Source organism: Equus quagga, chromosome 12 (genome assembly GCF_021613505.1).
Source record: "Equus quagga isolate Etosha38 chromosome 12, UCLA_HA_Equagga_1.0, whole genome shotgun sequence".
Classification (NCBI taxonomy): domain Eukaryota; kingdom Metazoa; phylum Chordata; class Mammalia; order Perissodactyla; family Equidae; genus Equus; species Equus quagga.
In genome coordinates this window covers 2,717,598-2,736,760 of record NC_060278.1, presented here as the reverse complement: position 1 = coordinate 2,736,760, position 19,163 = coordinate 2,717,598, and the positions used below count along the sequence as shown (strand labels likewise).

The following is a 19,163-nucleotide window of genomic DNA, read 5'->3' as shown; positions in this document are numbered from 1 at the left end:
TCCTGACCACCCACAGTCGATCAGGGCACAGCTCCGCCGTGCTTAATACTCCACGCAGACCCCTGTCAGAAGCTGTGCAAAGTACTCCTTTCCTTTGTATCAGCTCCAGTGCAGACCTTTAAGGGCATTCTTTCTTTCCCATCTTTGTTCTCCAGCACCAAACACGACTAGAACGTAGTAAGCACTCAATAAATTCGATGCATTAAATAATTAATTAAAGAATACATGTTGGGAGCATGCTAGTTTGAAATCCACATTCCTGGTAAATTCAAATGGCATGACGCTGCTCCCCATGGTGCGGCCTGGAGAGTGAGAGATGTGGGGTTTTGCAGGTTGAACTGTGTGTGTGTGAGTGGTTGCTGTTTCCTCCTTCAGGCTGTCACTGTACTCATTCCTCCTTTCAATCCCTTTGTGCAAATACACGTAGTTAAGGATGTTTACCACACATCACAAAAGAATCCTTCCTTAAGAAATCTAGTGGGAATAGATAGAGTCAATTGTGCCAAACAGCATTAAGTAGATTAACATACTTCTGTCATGTTGCTACATGGGAATGACTCAATTTACTTAATCATCTAGAAAAATTAAATACGTTATTAAAAATACCGTTAATAGTAATATTGTTGCAGAGGACAATTACAGATTTTCGTAGATATTAAATCTGCTGAACCTGCGTGCTAAGTCCCAGAGTCAGACTCAGGCTAGGATTGATTTCATGAGGAGTGTTTACTCCTGGATGCTAGTCTATTGCCAACTGCCTGTACCAGGGCCCCGTCTTCCCCACCCGAACTAAGATAAAGCCCTTCCATTAGAACTGCTTCTCCCATTTGTCCTTCTCCTTTCACTCACAAAAGTAGGCTTCCACCAACTCCAATTTGATCACTAAATCCCAAGATCAAAGGCCTTTATAGTTTCTGGCTTTGTGTAGAATATGTTGCAGGTGTTGCATTTTAGGACGAAAAAGGACTTCAGGGATGATCTAAACTCTTGAGCAGTGCTTCTCAAAGTTGGATGTGTTTCAGAATGACTAGGAAGGCTTGTTAAAATACAGATTCCCAGGCCCCGGCCATAGAGGTTCAGATCCAGTAGGTCTGAGGCAGGACCCAAGAACATGCACTTATAACAAGCTCCCAGGTGACAGGACGGTGCTGGCCTGTGACCACACCTGGAGCTCTGCCCTACGGCAGCAGTCACCTGTGTGTTCAACCTGAGGAGCTCGCCTTACATCTGCTTTAGCTTACACACTCAGCTTCCTCTTAAATTTTCATTTTAATAAAGCATTTAATAACTGACCCTACTACATCTCCTCTAATGCTTCTGATTTACAAATAAGAGAACTGAGGCATGGAGAGCCAGGTGAGCTGGCTAGTGGGCCACTTCTGTCCCGATACCATCCTTCTTCAAACTTCCAATCTGGCACTGAAGGCTCTTACTTCATTCCCACCCTGCTCTCTCCTCCCCTACAACATAACCAACCTCCCAGTTCTACGTCAGTTGGGAAGTTTACCCTTCCCCAAATAAAACAGGATCATTTTTTCATGTCAAGCCTTTCCTGACACCATTCTTCCTCTCCCCTACTCTCCCAAAAATTTAGCGTAATTATATCCCCGACACTTTGAACTGAACTCATGAACTTTTTGAACCCTAATCACCTCTACTTGAGTAACTCACATGCATGGATGGCACGCCTTAGACCTCAACATCATCCAGCCCTGTACCACCTCCAAGATCCCGGACTCCAAAACTGTATTGTTTTGACCACAAGCTCCCAGGCTTTATAACCCCTAAACTGCTAACCCTTCTTGCATCCTCCAGGCAAACAGGGACATTCTTCCTTGAGCTGTACTTACCACCCTTCCCAGAGTGGGTGACGTGTCACCAGTATCCTCCTAGGACTGCAGAGTGCCTTCTTTGACTTTCTACCGTGGCCCTATCACAGAATTAATCTAAAAAACTGTTTTTTCTGTTCCTAGTCCTCTAAGCATTGTTGGCTATGGTCACATTACCATGTTGATGGGTATACCTCAGCTAGATTTTCCTACCTCAAGGAGCCTATTTATTCATTCCTAATTGACTCTCTCTCAAATTTCCAAAGAGTTCTTCAAAATTCCCATCGTCTCAGATTCCCAAATCCACTCCAATGCCTCCCATTCCCAGAAGTGCCATCATCGTCAGGGCAAAGCACAAGATCAGAGCACAAGTCTGGGGCTGCATTGGGTGGGCTTAGCATGCCACACTGTGTAATCCGGACTTCATCTGTGGGCATTGAGAAGCCAGTCAAAGTTTTACTTCAGAAAGCTCACTGAGGTGGCTACGCGGAGGATGGACTCAAACAGGGACATAGACAGATCAATGGAGGGATTCAACAAAATCACAAAGGGGATGGGGGAAAAAAAAGAATCAAGAATTACTAAACACTGCACTTTGTGTATAGTAGATACATGACAGACGTGTTGAACAAATTTATTCTGGCTCCGATTCTGAGAAAAATGTATATACAAAAATATTTACTAACTCTAAAAAAAATGCATGGTTGAGAGCAAGAATGCTTTTGCTATGTCTTGTCATAAGGCAAAGGAAATCTATTACGCAATGGACAGATGGTACAACAAGATATAAAATGAAATTAGCAATGATGAAACCCAGATGGAAATGAAGGAAAGGTCAGTATGTTAAAGGTCAAGGGAATGTGGCTCCATCTTGTCTCATTTCATAAAGGACTGAGGTCACAGCTTAGTGGCTTTTCCCGCAGGGAAATTGTGGGACTGCTCATTGCAGAAGAACCAGACACTCACCCAGGGTTGTTCAAAGCTATAGGTGCGTCTGCGATCTTCTACATCTTCATCCTGCTTTGCTTGCTGAAATTCTTGCCGTAGACGCTGTATCCGATCATGGTTGCTAGGAGTTGATCTGTTGCTAAAAGAGGAAAGGGGCAACAATGAACGTCCTTCAGAAATACAATCTGTGAATTGCAGTTGCTAGGAAAAAAGGCTGCTTGCTGTGAAACGATGCTGTTTAAGAGGAAGTGAATTTTTAAAACAATATCTGCACATTTAAAATATGTTTTCATTTTGTTCTTATGATTAAGACTTACTAAAGTTATTTCAGACAGATATTTTAGACGGTGAGCAGTATTTTTAGACATTTCTTTCATACACAGTTCTTTAAAAGCTTCATTTCCTTTCTGTAATCTGGCAAGGTGTTGGCAGCAAAATTTTGGGGAAAGGACATTGCATTAAGAGTCAGAAAGCCAGGGTCCAGTCCCAGCTCCTCCACCTTCTGAGACTAAGGCCCTTCATGCCTCTGAGCTGTGGTTTCTTTATATACACAAGCGGACATAATCATCATCTTTGCTCTAAATATCTTACTTGCAGCAATCAAGTGAGATAACACCACATAATATAGCCTCACAAATGTACAGTGTTATTTTCATGATGCCATTACATGAAGTTTCGATTTATGAGTTATCAGAGGTCTATACACAAAATGCAACTCTCACAGCATAAATGAAAAGCATTTTAAAAATAAATTCAAGTGGTAGTTTGATTTAATCAGTTAATAATGATGTTGCCTTCTTTTATATAGCATTGAATTTTGCTTTATCTTCACAAAAAGCTTATAAGATAGGTGCAGAAGGCACGATTTCTCTCTCTCTCTCTCTCTCTCGCACACACACACACACACACACACACACATCTACAGATGTAGAAACTAATCTTTGAAGAAGACAGGGGACTTGTTTGAAGTCTCCCAGCTGCCCAGTGGGGAAAGTGAGACTAGAATCCAGATTTTTCTGGCTTGTAGTCTAGCCCTCATTTCACTATGCCACGTTGTATCACTTAGTAAAATATCTATCAGACTCCAAAGCTCCTCTTTTATAAAATCATGCAAATTTTCAAAACAGTATCTGCAAGAGTAATAGAGATGACCCAAATTAAATCAATCTTAAATCTCATGCACTTTTGGTCTGTTCCATTCCCTGAGCGTGAAATTGCATCCTATCAGGAAAGCTATTCAAGCACATTAGGCATATACTGTCTCCCCAACAGAACTTCAGACTTCTTGAGGACAAGAAGCAAGTCTTATGTTTATCATATGTACCCTCCAAGCTGCTAGCAGAATGGGAAGCTGTAAGCCATTAGGAAGATCAGGTCTCCTCGTTGAAAACACGTTGCCCTGGTTACTCAGTGTGTATCTGGGTTCTTTTGGCTGCACACTCCTCTGGGTACTGTAATTTGTGAGAGGTAGCTTGGAAAGAGAAAGTCTGTCATAGTAGAGTATCTAAAATTCTCAAACTAACATATGTCTTTGTGTAATTCCACATATTTTGAAGAATTCCAAAGGCTTAAAAATCTCAAATTGAAAATGTTCATGTACAGGACTACAATATTAACATCATCCAAGAATATGGGACAGTCTTTCATCATTCAACCTACTGGGTGGGTCCCCATCACCTTTATGTTTCTATCAATCTCATTAGAGCTTCTGGAATATGTTGCCAATATATTCAATTTCATTATTTTCCCAGTCAATAAAAGCTTGTCATCCCTTCATTCTTCTCAGAAACCTTTTGAACTGATCCACCAGAGAACATTACAGGTGAATGGGTCTGTAAAATGTGCTACTTGACGGACGACAAGAGGCTTCAGTCCACATTTGGGGACAGTTTCAAAACTTCCCCTCCATACTTTTAAGCCAGGCAGGTTGTTATTCCCTTGGGGTGTTCAAAATATAGAGAGAGCATCTTATATTTTTGAACACATATATTTTCAATAATGGTTTCCTAATGTAACATCCAGTCTACTTTGTGATGGTACAAGCATGAGGAGAGTCAGATTCCTAAGACAAAGAGATAGGAAAGTGAAGATTCATTTATCTCACTGCCATCTTTCCAGCTGTGACATGCTTCATAGCTTTCAATAGGAGGATCGTGGGAGGCTTGACCCACAAAGTATTTTACAAGTCTAACTAGAAATATTTCTCTATTATTTTCATGTAGCATAGACAGTTTTAATCCCATAATGATTAGGTTCATGAAGCCCAAACCACTGATGAAAACTGACCTACTATTTGTGATTAATTGAAAGTGCTGCCTCCCAAGAAGGGATGCTAACTCTGTGTCCTTAAGTGTAAATTGCGGTGACCTCAGTGTTTCCCATAGTAAAAGACAAGTTCTGGAAGTCACTGCTGCCCTTATTTCCAAATCTGAGCAGCTGGTGAGGCCACTGTTTCAGCTTGTTTTCCTCGCTCTTTCTTTTATGCTCTAGAGAAAGCTGCCCAACATGCCTAAGATGAGCAAAGCCACTCCAGGGGCTGAAGTTGGAAAACTTCATGATGGTTTCCATGATGAATGATGACTTCCAAAGACTGGAAGGATGTCAGGCATCCTTGGGGAACAACAGTTGGCAGTCTGAAGCCAGCGAAATCCTGGCTTCAAGAGATGAAACCATTGCAACTGCGCAGTTCTGCTTCTTAGGCCAGTCTATAATGGGCCGACAACTCACACTTGGCCTTCTGAAGTTCTTGGTTAGCTCTCTGGCCAAGAAAGCCAAAGGAAATTTTAAATATTCATCAGCATTAGTGGCTAATCCCTGCACACCCCAATCAACTTATACTCAGGTTCATTGACAACTTAGAGTTTCTCATAATTTTTTGTGAGGAGTATAATGAATATACCACCAAAGTTGATCAGCTGGGTGAGTGAGACACTAAAACTCTTAATGAGTCAGTAAATCATAATTTACAGAAAGGAGAGATGAGGAAGGGAATTAAAGCTATGCTTTTTGTGTAAGAAATCCACACAGACAGACATAAGATAGTTTAAGTCCCACACAAATACTTAGCCTCCCCTTACACATTGGTGTTTGTAGCCCAACTGCAACTTGCTTTTAAACATACACGCATGTATATGTATGTGTGTGCCTGCGCATGTGCGTGTGTATATATTTTTTTAAAGTACATGAAGAGGGTTGGTTTTCATTCAGTAATGATCTGGGATTTTTTCTGACCAGATTAAGAAAGAGTTCCTTGGATCACACACTAGGGAGATTCCTAACCTAGCATGCGTAACGTAACCCTGAATTTATACGTAACTCAAATCTTTCCCATCCATAATTACAACAGAGACTGTACCCTCTCCTGTCAGAGGCAGACCACACAGTGTACTAAACTTTAGAACCTTCAGATTGGACGACTGCAATGTGCTTCGCCAGCAAAAGTAGCTGAAAACACCAATTCATGCTAACCACAGCAACGATCTTACATGCAGGTGTGCACTGGAGCCTGTCCTGCACCTGTGCTCCGCAGGCACGCCAATCCAGCACTCCTTAGGAACAGCGAGGGAGGAAAGAAACTTTATAACACTGGTTCTCATGTATACACATCGTGTACACGAGAATCTGCATCCAGAGTGCTTGTTAAAAAATGCTGACTGACTGACACTCACCTTGAGGTATTCTGGTTCAATCAGTCTAGTGCAGGGCCCAGGAATAGGCAGGCATGTGTTCAAAAGCACTGCAGGTGCTATCTGGACAATACTTTGACAACAATGCCTGCAGGCTTCAGAGTTGGGACAAATTCCATTGACTGCAGGGCAATTAACTAAAGAGAGGAGGAGATCCCTCTGCTCTGGAAGCACCCACATACATTCTGTGACAAATGGGAGTAATATGCTTGGTCTAGAAAGGGGGGGGCGGGGCCCTTACTCGGTTCCAGCAGATTGCTGCCCTGAAGGGATGTGGGTCTGGTGTTGCCTTTAATTATTTTTTTAAGAGACGTCAGAACTAGTTTTTCCCCCTAAATTTTAAATGTTGGCTTATTTTATTTTTTTTAATCCTAGGTGAGCCAAAAAAAAAAAAAAAAATATATATATATATATATATATATATATATATAGGTGTGCTGCCTGCTAGCTTACAACCTTTACTTTATAGTCTGCCATTGCTGCTTATTTTATATGTTGCTTTTCTAGGCTCTTTACTTTCCCCACACTAAGATAAGGCCAGTGGTCCCCTAGTAAAACTCCCAAGAAACAAATATTAAAAACCTGACAACCGTATATCGTTCATATGGTTTTGTCTCTCCTAAATTGTCTGCTCCTTCTGATCTGTCTAACCTGGGGTATAGTGCCCTCAGGCTTGAGTCTGACCTATCTTTTCAGGCCAGCATATGCTGCAAGAGAGGAGTTTGTGATGTGACTGATTAATTCTTTACGGACTAAGAATACTTTAATATTTGCATTTTTAATTATGCCAAGGAAATCTGGAAAACTAGAACAGAGGGCACAGCTTTAAGATCCAGAATTCACTGGAAGGGAGAACAACCCCTGGTTTTCTTTTTAACAAGGAGGTGCCATCTTGGTATACACCATCCTTCCCATAGAAGGAAGAACAAAATGGAAGGGAAGAGAGAAGGTACACAGCGGGGAGGGAATGCGTCAGGGCAGGCTTTCCCCAGTGCTCCGAAGGGGAGAGGATTATAATGTCTAGTACAAGAGAAGAGAAGCCACCACAGAAGAGAAGGAGGTAAATTTGCTCATATCTTTCTTTCTGGAATACTCTCTCCTTTTCTTTCCATCTTTCCAATTCCACCAGTAAGTCAAGGAAATCAAATTTCACTTCCTTGACGCCTTTCCTAACTATCCCAGCCCATGTTCATTTTTTCCTTTCAATTCCCCAATAGTAATGTCCTCTGACCCAAATACTGTTTCACAGTATTTACAGAACTTACATGTGTGTGTTTCTCTCTCTTAAGTTTATGCCTGCATCACAACCATTTTACATGTACATAGTTTGTATGCCGCGTCCTGTGGCAGGGTAAATTGTTCAGCAAAGATTTATGAGGGACCGACTTTAAGGTGGTCCCCGATGCCCGCCTCCTGGTACTCACACCTCTGTGAAACGCCCCACAGGGCAGGGCCTGCGACTTGCTTCTCTCCAGTGAAATGTGTCAAATGTCAAGGAATGTATATGATTGCATTTATGTGATTACATAAGAATGCAGTGTCCTTCTTGCTAGTCCATCTCTCTCCTTTCTGGCTTTAAAGAAGAAAGGTGCCACGAATCTTACAGCTGCAAAGAACAGAATGAAGCCAACAGCTCCAGGAGCAGGAAGCAGACCTTTCCTAGTGGAGCCGCCAGGTGAGAAGCCAGCCTGGCTGACACCTTCATTGTACCTGGAGGAGACCCTGAGTGGAGGATTCAGCTAAGCGGTTGCCGGACTCCAGATCCACAAAAACTGATACAATAAATGTGTGTTGTTTTAAGCTGCTAAGTCTGTGATAATTTGTTATGCAGCAATAGAAAACCAATACCCATTGATGTTGGCCTTGGCCATGTGACTTGATTTGGTCAACAGGATGATAGTGGATATGATACAAAGAGTGGTCTGAAATGTGACTGCATGATGCGTCTGCTCTCTTATTGTCCATTCCAACAAAAGAAAATAAATAAACTCCCTAAACTTTCCTCCTTTAAACAGCCCCTGCCACCACTACCCCCATTCCATCACCTTAAACAATGTCAGGGGAGTCATACAAACTTGTTAAATGAAATAAAGTGGCCTAGAAGTGTATACACCTATGCCCTGTCCACAGTTACAACCAGACAAATATTGTCTGTTGTAAAAGCATGTTGGTTAGAAGACCAGAATAAAAGAGAGGAATCATATTTTATGAATGAGTTTTTCCACTATCATTTATGTGGTTAGTCACTCCACAGTTTTGGTTTCTGAGAAAAAGTGAGCAAAGTAAATACTCTTGCAGAAGATGTCACTGAAAAACGGTCAGTGCCAGATCTTAGCACATGAAACCAATCGAATGAGCTTTCCACTGAACACCAGGAGATAGCCAGGAATACCCCATGGAAATCTATCCAATTGCTTAGGGCGACTCCTTTGTCAACCTCCCCATCACTTCACCCAACATTCTCTACTCTGGCTCTGTGGCCTCTGAAAATCAGCCCTCCTGAGACCAAAGCAGCAACGTGAGTGTTTTCCTGGAGCATGGTGAAAACAGAGCTGCCACGCAGGTCTTTCGGTAAAACTGAACTCAAGGGCTCGCTCCTAGTCTCTTTCCGGCAGAGACTGACGACCCGCTGAGGTCTGGGTCAACGCACAACACACAAGGAGACATTCCTGGTTAAAACTGGTTTTCTTTAGTTTGCCAAGGGTCCAGGACCTTACAAATGTCCTTCAAATCCCCAATTTACAAACGGATAGGTACACAGTAAAGATTTTTGTTGACCATATCAACTTATATCTTTCGCCTTTTCATTTTGTGCTATATACTTCTCAGCCCTAGCAATTTATTTTTTGGCCTAAGTACAAAATTCTATTCCAAATGCTAGTGAATTTCACACCTGCACTTGGCATCTAATTACTGGGATGCAAAAGGGCATTATTCTTCTCCCAATTAAAAAAATACAAAAGTCACTTTCCAAATTATATCTGAGATCTTGGAATTAACGCTACTCCACCCTCAAAGCATTTTCCTGTCCATGTATTTCCATCACTCTCCTGGGTCTTCCATGAGCACACCAGAGAAGAAAAACACGAGAGTCTGCTGACTGCCAAGTTCCCTGCTTAAGGAACACTTTCTCCTGCACCTGCCAGCGCTTCAAAGTGCTATCATCTCCCAGATCCTGGGATTCCACAGCAAGACTTCTGAAACATTATGGTCTGTATCCCAGCACACTTAGAAAGGAGAAGACCACAAGTTATAGCTTCCAGGACTCCATTCATTTATACTCAAAGATCCTGTTTTCTTGAACTCTGACTTCTCTAAGCCTTGATGATATGTATAGGTAACCACTCAACCTTCACAGGAGGTTCCTGTGTTTTAGTCTCTTATTTAAGGGAAACCATCTTTTTATCGACTTCTTTGGTAGTTACACAAATGGCAAGACTAAAGATCCAGCCCATTATGAAAACAGCCCACACTATTATTTTTCTAAACATTTTCATTGGAGAAAAATTAGACCACCTTCCCCCCTTCCTTGCCCAATTCCTAATTCTTCTTGCATCTTAGGAAGGGAAAAACTTCCAGTCCTTTCATCTGTACCAATGGCAAGTCTAAAATTCAGCTATTTCACGGATGTCACTTAAAACAGACACCAGGACTGGAGTCGGCAAAAAGTGACACTGGAAAAAACATATGTAGGGCAGACCTGTCACAGAGCTTTGGAAACAGGCAGCCAGCAATGACCACAAGCGTCTCAGATCATTAAGCAATGTCTTACTGTGATGTCATGCACGGATGTACAGAGTTGTAATCCTTTCAAAACAGACAGATTGTCAGCATGATAAAGTGGATATAAACAAGTTCTTGAACAGGGCTGGCTAAAGCGTTGGGGGCAGAAATGTCACTGAACTAAAAAGGGATGATAGAACAACTAGCAGGAACTGAACACATGCAGAGACGACAGGTAAACACCATTCTTCCCACTGAGAAAGCTTCCGATACTGATTAGCCATTCCATAAAATACGCCTGGTCTTGAATCGCCAAATAGTTATAATCTACAGATGTCAGCACTGAGTTCTTAATTGCCGTACATGAATGAGCAAACTCACGTTTCTCATTAAACCCATTACATCCCGTATGTTAAAATGGAGCACTTGTCACGTGATTTCTTCCCTGGCACTCAAATCAGAGGCATTCTTTGTGAAATCCTCGGTACAGACAGAGAAGCAGAGAGATGTTGCTAGCGGGTGTGGGGCAGGTTCCTGTTCCTAAAAGTGTGCTTACTCTTAGAGGAGAAAACCTCTAAGTGGCAACGAATTTGTTGCCTAAATTTTAATGATGGCTACCTTGTGCCTCCATCTTTGCTTTCTTAAGACAGACTAAAGTGGTGTCACCCCCTCTGTGAAAGCTTTTGCTTTTCTTAGAGGAACCTAGAGCACTTTCTCCCATTGTGCACAGGTTTGCCTCCTGTCACCTGAAGACACAAAAACTGCTAAATTAAAAAGTGAAGGAGGCAACAGACCAAAGAGCCATGGAAAAGCGAACTCTGAACTTTCAAGCATTAGAGCAACCTAGCTAAGAAGACTGGGGTTTTCTGCAGTGGCTCTATCTTGCAGGCTGGGAGATTTATGAGGAGTGGGCAAAAGGGTGGGAGGGTTAAACCAAGAAATGTATCAATTACCAAACTACAAATAAAAATAGCTCCTCTGCACAAGCTTCATTAAGTTTTATCAGCAAGTGTCTTGGGGTTTTACACTCAAACCACAGGTCATAAATTCACAGTAAATCCCCCATATGTGCACCAAACACCTGAATTCAATTTCTCTTCTGGTTGTGAAGGAGGAATGTGGTGCTCAAATTAATTATGCATGCAAAGTTAGTTTCTAACAAGGGCAGCCTTTTTGAGATGAAGGTATTTATAACATCTGAAATTTGGGGATAGATCTTCCTTTAATCCTAGCATTTTTATATTAGTATATAGGTATAAATTCTCTCTTCCAAGCTTGAACAATGAAAAAATAAGGTTGGTAAATATCTTGCTATAATGTTTGATATAGATAATAGATAATCCCAGACATTTGTGAGATGTTACAAATGGTCTTAATATTTACTTTAAGGGTTTTAGACAAATATTTCTGTGGGTACATACAAATCACCTTGAATTACAGAGAAAATCTAAAGTGAAGTCAAATGGCTATATGTGTCCATGTGTCCATACGAAATTAGCTACTTAGCAAATATCATGTCATTTTCAGTTTATTTTCCATTTTACTCATCATCTGTAATCTGAAAAGAATTATGAGAAATTTATGCAAATCCCAAAGGCACTCACTTTCCTCAGCTGATAAAATTCATTTTCAGATTCTGACATCCATGATTTGTTGTCCATTTCACACCAATTTCAGTGTAATAAATCATAACAAATTAAAAACATACAGCTACGTTCTCTGGGTTAAAAAGGTGGTCTGCAAAGCTGTTAATACTGCATTTGCTTCTGATGTGACGAGTCACAGGGAGGGTCACCCGCCTCCATCAGAAAGACTCAGGACTGGATCTCACTCTGAGTCCCTCTGTGGCCATTCAGTAACAGGGCTATCATTTTATAAGCAGCAAATCTCAGGAATGCACCCCTTGCCCCATTTTATTACTATCATCACTCTTCCTTATTAGCCTGTCACTGGTCTCAGGCAGAAGTGAGAAAAATTTAGCTTTACTTTTTGAGGGGAATTCCTCCAGCTACAAAGAACACACACGTGCACAGACATACATAATTTCAGGACCCAACAATAAATACACAAAAAAAGACATTCTATTGTGAGCCTGAGGTAGCTTTTCCTGACCAGTAAATTTCACAGAAATAATTCAACTTGGTTTCTACCCAAAAGGATTAGTAGATCTATTGCAGCCACACCTCCAATGAGGCATTTGCTTAAAACTCATCATGAAAGTAATATTATACAGCAAGCTTTAAAAAACTATCGATACAAAACTCATCGTCAAAGTTTTTATTTCAGAAATCATAGTCTAATAAAACTTTGTAACAAATGACCTTTGAATATTGCAAGAGTGAATGTTAGAATCTAAAATTCCAGAGATGATGGAAAAATCCAGATTGAACCTCCACGGGCCACTGTGTGGGAAACGGGCAAAGAGATGCAGGCAGAAGTTCTTTCTCACCTCTCTCGTCTTCCTGACGCCCCAGCAGGCAACTCTGCTTAGCTTTAAACGAATAAATGACGGAGAGAAAATGCTTTGCAGGATGTCTATGAATTTAAATGCACTCTTGAAAATAAGATGTTACTGCCTGGAAGAAGCCACATATGTCATTTTTCTTTGCACAATGCAAGAAGCAGTTCTAATATGGGGTCAATGCCCAAAGTGCACTTACTTTTTGTAGATCGTGTGATTTTCCTGAACTATCTGATAAACGACAAGGACATGTAAAGGTATTCTAATGGGTTAGAGAGCTGAAGAAAGTTTACGCATTATACTATTCATTCAATAAAACCACTGGGGATACGAAGGTTAGCCCGTTGTGACCCACAGCCTGTGCTTCAAACCAAAATATACATTTGGGTGACTGAATAAAGAGCACAAGGATTTCAATATTATAGGTGAAAGCTTGAAAACTAAAAGAAGAGTGAAAATCAGGAATACATTATGAAAATCTGAAATAGAAAAGCAATGGAAATTGAATTACAAAACCTGATGAGTTTTGATGACAAAATAAAGCGATTATCATGTTCTTTTTCACATTAGAGAGGTTTTATCATACAAGCATAGAAACTAATTATACAAGCATTATTTTAATTCTTTAATCATGAAATGATTACATAGAATTCAAGGGTAACATTTTCTTTGTTTTTGCATTCTCTGTCTTTAATGACAGCATAATTGCAAAATACTATAGGAAACTAAGCTATTTTTTTAGGATAAAAATTTCAATGCAGTGTAGTGCTTAATACTCATGTCACAATTCTAAATTATGGCTAAATTCTCTACGGCTTTCCTGAAATGACTTAAAATAGAAAAATGATCTAACAGGAGAAATAGTGCCTGTAGGTTTCATGAGTGGCTAATGGAAATATTTTTGAGAACTAGAATAAAAGTAGAAACATACATTTATTAGTTTTCTAAAAAAATAGAACATTGGATGTACCTAAATAAAGAGTTCATATGTATTATTTTTAAACATTTGAAAGATCACTAGAATATTTTTCTTGACTGGCAATTTTTTTACTTCCATTTATGCTCTTAACTTAGGAAGGAGGACCTGGCCCCCCACTTCTGAAAACGTCGACCATGAAAACCCTGTGAATAGCAGTGGAACATGTCTGATCGAGCGCCGGAAGGTGGAGGATGGTGCAGAAAGGCCAGGCAGGGTTCCGCTCTGCTGTCCCAGGGTGCTAGGAATCAGAATCGACACTAACAACAAATGCTCTTAATTAATTTCAAAATTATTAGTTAATAATTTGCTAGGCTTTTCTTCTATTCATGATTTGGCCACGACCCAACTTACAAATTATTATCTGGATAGAGAAAATAAATGAGCTAGAAACATCAATCAATTTAACTTCTGCATTAATGTTTAGCTGAATTACTATGAGAAAACACAAAAAGTGTGACCATATTGTTTTGGAATTATTGACAGATTTTGAAAATGGCTTGCATCATTCTTTTGTAAATTACATTTTTTCAAAGTAATACATATGTATAGCTTATATTTAAAAATGTTAACTAAAAGGTTTAAAATAAAAGAATCCTCTGCTTCATCACGTCTTGTCCCCCTGACTACTTAATCCCAAGAAACACTTTTAAGGCGTTTAGCTATCTTCTCCAATATTTCTTTTTAACTCCACCTGAGATCACTCCTAACTCCTAGTTTGTGATACACTCTTGTCAACGATTCTCGCGCGGCGCAGTTTCTTTCATTTAGTTAGTGACTTTTAATACTGTACTCAATATTACTAAAAGTATATTATCAATATGATCCATTACATCAAACAAAAGCTAGGGATTTAACAATAATCCATATCCAACCAAATACCTCTGCTATTTAGTTACAGATTTCTGAATAATGTATTTATACCACTATCTCCTGATGCCTTCATTGTAAACATTATCTGTTGACTTCCTATGAAGGCAGATGAAGCATTGGCGCTTACACACTGCAATCGCAACTCCCACTCCCAGTTCTCATCGCTCACGTCCTCCCAATATAGTTAGAGCACATTTTAAATGATTTTTTAGTGTTTACATTATTGATGTAAATACTGCTCTGCTCACTGCTAATTCAAGTGGAGCACAATGAGTACAATTCCTTTCTTCTATGACATTCTTGGTTTTTCTCTTGCTTAGTTGTCTTAGGGCCTGTGTATAATTTTTTTCCACCCTCCATAGCCTTTAAAAAGAAACACTTTACACTTTAGAGCAGTTTTAAGTTCATAGCAAAATTGAGTGGAAGTTACAGAGATTTTCCATATATGTCCTGCCTCCACACATGCACAGCCTCACCCATTATCATTCACCAGATGGTACATTTGTTACAATTGATGAACCTACATTGACACATCATTATTACCCCTAATCCATGGTTTGCATTAGGGTTCACTCTTGGTGTTGTCTATTCTATGGGTTTCGACAAACATATAATGACATGCATATATCACTACAATATCATACAGAGTATTTATACTACCCTAAAAATCCTCTGTGTTCTGCCTGTTCTTCTTTCCCCCACTCTCTCCCCCTGGCAACCACTGATCTTTTTACTGTCTCCACAGTCTTGCTTTTTCCAGAATATCATATAGTTGAAATCATATAGTATGCAGGATTTTCAGAGTGCCTTCTTTCACTTAGTGATGCATTTAAGCTTCCTCCGTTTCTTTTCATGGCTTGATAGCTCATTTCTTTTTAGCACTGAACAATATTCCATTGTCTGATGTATCACAGTTTATTTATCCATTCACCTACTGAAGGATGTCTTGGTTGCTTCCAGGTTTTGGCAATTATGAATAAAGCTGCTATAAACATTCTTGTGCAGGTTTTTGTGTGGACATAAGTTTTTTGACTCTTTTGAGTAAATACCAAGGAACACTATTGCTGGGTTATATGGTAAGAGTATGTTTAGTTTTGTTAGAAATTGCCAAAGTGTCTTCCAAAGTGCCTGTACCATTTTGCATTCCCACCAGCATTCCTGTTGCTCCACTTTCTCACCAGCATTTGCTGTTGTCAGTCTTCTGGATTTTGGCCATTCTAATAGGTGTGTAGTGGCATCTCATTGCTGTTTTAATTTGAATTTCCCTGATGTCATATGATGTGGAGCATCCTTTCATATGCTTATCTGCCATCTGTATGTCTTCTTTAGTGAGGTGCCTGTTAAGGTCTTTGGCCCTTTTTAAAATAGGGTTCTTGGTTTTCTTATTGTTGAGGTTTAAGAGTCTTTGTATATTTTGGATAACAGTCTTTGATCAGATGTTTCTTTTGCAAATATTTTCTCCCCCTTTATAGTCTTTTTATACAAATTTCCACAAGATCAAACCTATCATAGCTTATCAGTTTCCATTTTTATCTTGCAGACCTGCAACCTCAAGCGCTCTTCCCACTGCTCCAGTCTGCACTGCTTCTGCAGTTCTGCACAGCACAAGTCCTGGCACCTCCCTGCCTCATCAACCCGGGATTTGTTAGAGCACACATTCCGTAGCTTCCTAAAGGGGGATGTATTAGAAGTAAAAAATGTTGTCTTCCCATGCTTAAAACACATTGATTCTGCCATCCCCACTCATGGACAGTTTGGGGAGGTGTGACAGTGCAGGTCAGAAAACATTAAGCTGCAAATGTTTGGAGGTGCAGCTCTATTGTCTTCTGGCTTCCAGCGTTGCTGCTGAGAAATCTCATTACAGTCTGATTCCCAACTCTTTACTGCATACTTTTTGAAGGCTCCTCTCTTTATTTCTGGTATTCTGAAACTTCACAATGATGTTCCCTTTTTGAAATAGACTTTTCTGGGCACTAGGTGATGCTTCAATCTGGAATCCTAAGTTCTCCAGTTCTGGGGAAATTTCTTGTGTTATTTCTCTGTTAATGTCTCCATCACTCTCTCTGTTCTCTCTTTCTAAAAAGCATATTAGCTATATGCTTGACCTCCTCCTTCTCTTTCTTTCCCATTATATTGCTCTTTGTCTTATGTCTCATGTTTTATTACTTTTTGGGAAATTTCCTCAACTTTATCTACTAAGCCTTCTATTGTGTTTCATAATGCTGCTTTCATATTTACTAAGTCAAAGAGTTCTTTCATATTTTCTTAAGAGTCCTTTCCAATAGCCTCCTGTTCATGTTTGGTGGTTGGAATTATCTTCTCTTATTTCATGGTGAGTATTACTTACGGTTTTTAAATATTTTCTCTTCTCTTTCCTGTATTTTCTGTTTCTTCCAAGTTCTTCTCTTAAGTTTCTGGTTGTTGTTGTTTTGGTCTCTGTCTTCCATAATTCAGGCTTTCTTCAAATGTTTGATATGCTTGCCTATCCTTTCCTATTTGAGAGTAGGCACTAAAAAGCAGATGAGTCATTGTGTGCATGGGTGGGGCTTATGAAATGCTGGACATTACTCCTGCAGGCTGGGCTGAGAGCCAATTCTTTGGCTGGGCATCCCCACATGTGAGTGTATGACAGTTCCTTCTCGGGGGCCATTCCATGTCTTCAGAGGAAAATCCACCAGTCTTTGGTCTGGGGTTCATTGACTTGGTTCTTGCCATTCTGTGGTTATTCTCTCATCATATATGGTAATAAAAAGATATACTCATTTTCATAAAAAATGGAGATAATATTTCTGCTTCTTTTTGTTGTTTTGGAATGATTTTCCAGAAAAGAGTAAGAAATATCTTTATTCCCTATGTTAAGATTGGACTTTCCAATTTGTATTATTCTTAATTCTCAATTCTTTTCAGATAAAAAAAAATATCTTTTCAAGAATGAAACAGGGATTTGCATACTTACATTATTATTTTTTAAGTATATGAAAGATATGGATATAAATTTTCCAAAATAATAATAGTTGATTATAATTACAGGATAGTATCCACTATTCCCAACACACTTTAGGGTTATTTCTTTGCTTTTTTAGATTATACATATACATTTAGATTATATAGAGAGATAATATATAAATTAAATGTACTATATAGATATGTTTTATATACATACTATCTTAGAATATATATGTTTATATGTGTTATATGTTTATATGTATATATGTGTTATATATGTTTATATATGTGTAAATATATATTAGATGTGTATGTATAGATATATTACTTTGGAGACTAAATCTTTAAAGCATTGAATTTGTAATCTACAAAGCTGCAAATATAAGTAAATCCTATTTTTATGATTTAGCTAAGTCCTCCAAACTTTTTCCCCCGAAACACATGTTCTGGTATTATACCCAAAATAGTTTTCCTTTCTTTGACATGTGATGAAATGCACAGTTTGGCTTTAGATGTTTATTACACAGGTTTACTCCCACTGGTCAATGTGGTGATTATGATTTATAATTTTTAATCCTCTGTTTCAATATTTCCTAGCCTCCACTCTTAATTCTCCTGCCAAATAGTGACCAGCTCCCATTTGGATCTCTTAAAATGATTCCACTGGTGCTCATGGAGAAGAATGTTCCCACAGTGCAGTCCTACCACAGCTACAGCTTGCTTGGAGAATACAGTTCCAGACTCCACTGAATCTCCACCACACACCAAGCTGCTGTCATTTTCTAAGAGATATCATAGTTTTGTAGCTAGTCCATGTGAATTAACGTAAGCAAACTGAACCTGCTATAAGACCCCATATAATCATAGTGTTAGAAGAACCAGTTGACACTCTGATTACCTATAAGTTTACCAAAAGACTTTTCTGTTTGTTTGTCTCCATCTTTGTGTTTGAAAATCCTTCTAGAAAGCACTAAAAGTCTCTTCCATCTTGGAAAGAAGGAATAATGGATATTATTTAACTTTTTAAAAAAGTTTTAAGATTCTCATGACCTTTAGTTCTCATTATTGAGTACTGTGAGTAGAAAAAAGGATGAAATTGAGCTCAATATCATTCTATTGATGACAGGATATTACCCCAAAGCCCTTTTGCTTTCTCATTGATCATTTTCTTTTGACAAACTCCCAGTAGCAGCACTGTTGTAGACATCTACCTCTTTCTCCTAAAAGTATAATTTAAAACCACATTGGCTAGCTGCAGGTTTGTGCGCTGGGTGGGCTTCTAGTTAATTGAGACTTTATTGTATCATGTTGCTTAAACATGATTTTAAAATTATATTGTAGCTGAACAAAATGAGAAAAAATCTTTCCTTCTTTGTGGGCAGAGTATTCCTAGAAGAGATTCTTTTCTCTAGTTTGACTTTTTCTCTCTCAAATTCAGGTATTTTCAGATTTCTAAAAACAAATCAATAATATTGAATTCCAGACACAATTTAAAATGTGGATAAAAACACTGTGACCTTTATAAGTTGATTCATATGCAAAATTTTCACTTCTCTATGTCTAAAATGCTGTTCAAAGACTTTAATTTGATACTTTACAAACTTAAATATCTTTCTTTTGAAGAAAAAAATCTAAATTTAACATGATTACAGATTTTAATAAAAATTTGTTTTTCTCAATAAACAGAATATTTGATCTTTCAATTAATAGCAAAGAGGTGG

The 19,163-nt window shown here is 39.1% G+C and overlaps 1 protein-coding gene across 19 annotated transcripts in view; it reads right to left on the bottom strand.

The window, feature by feature from the left end:
* PARD3 (par-3 family cell polarity regulator) overlaps window positions 1–19,163 on the bottom strand; it is a 518,486-nt gene that overhangs the window by 15,238 nt on the left and 484,085 nt on the right. For all 19 annotated transcript variants that reach the window (XM_046679514.1, XM_046679504.1, XM_046679509.1 and 16 more), the window contains one exon: window positions 2,796–2,916. In XM_046679514.1, coding sequence (XP_046535470.1) covers window positions 2,796–2,916 — 121 coding nt within the window. The remainder of the gene's footprint in view (window positions 1–2,795; window positions 2,917–19,163) is intronic.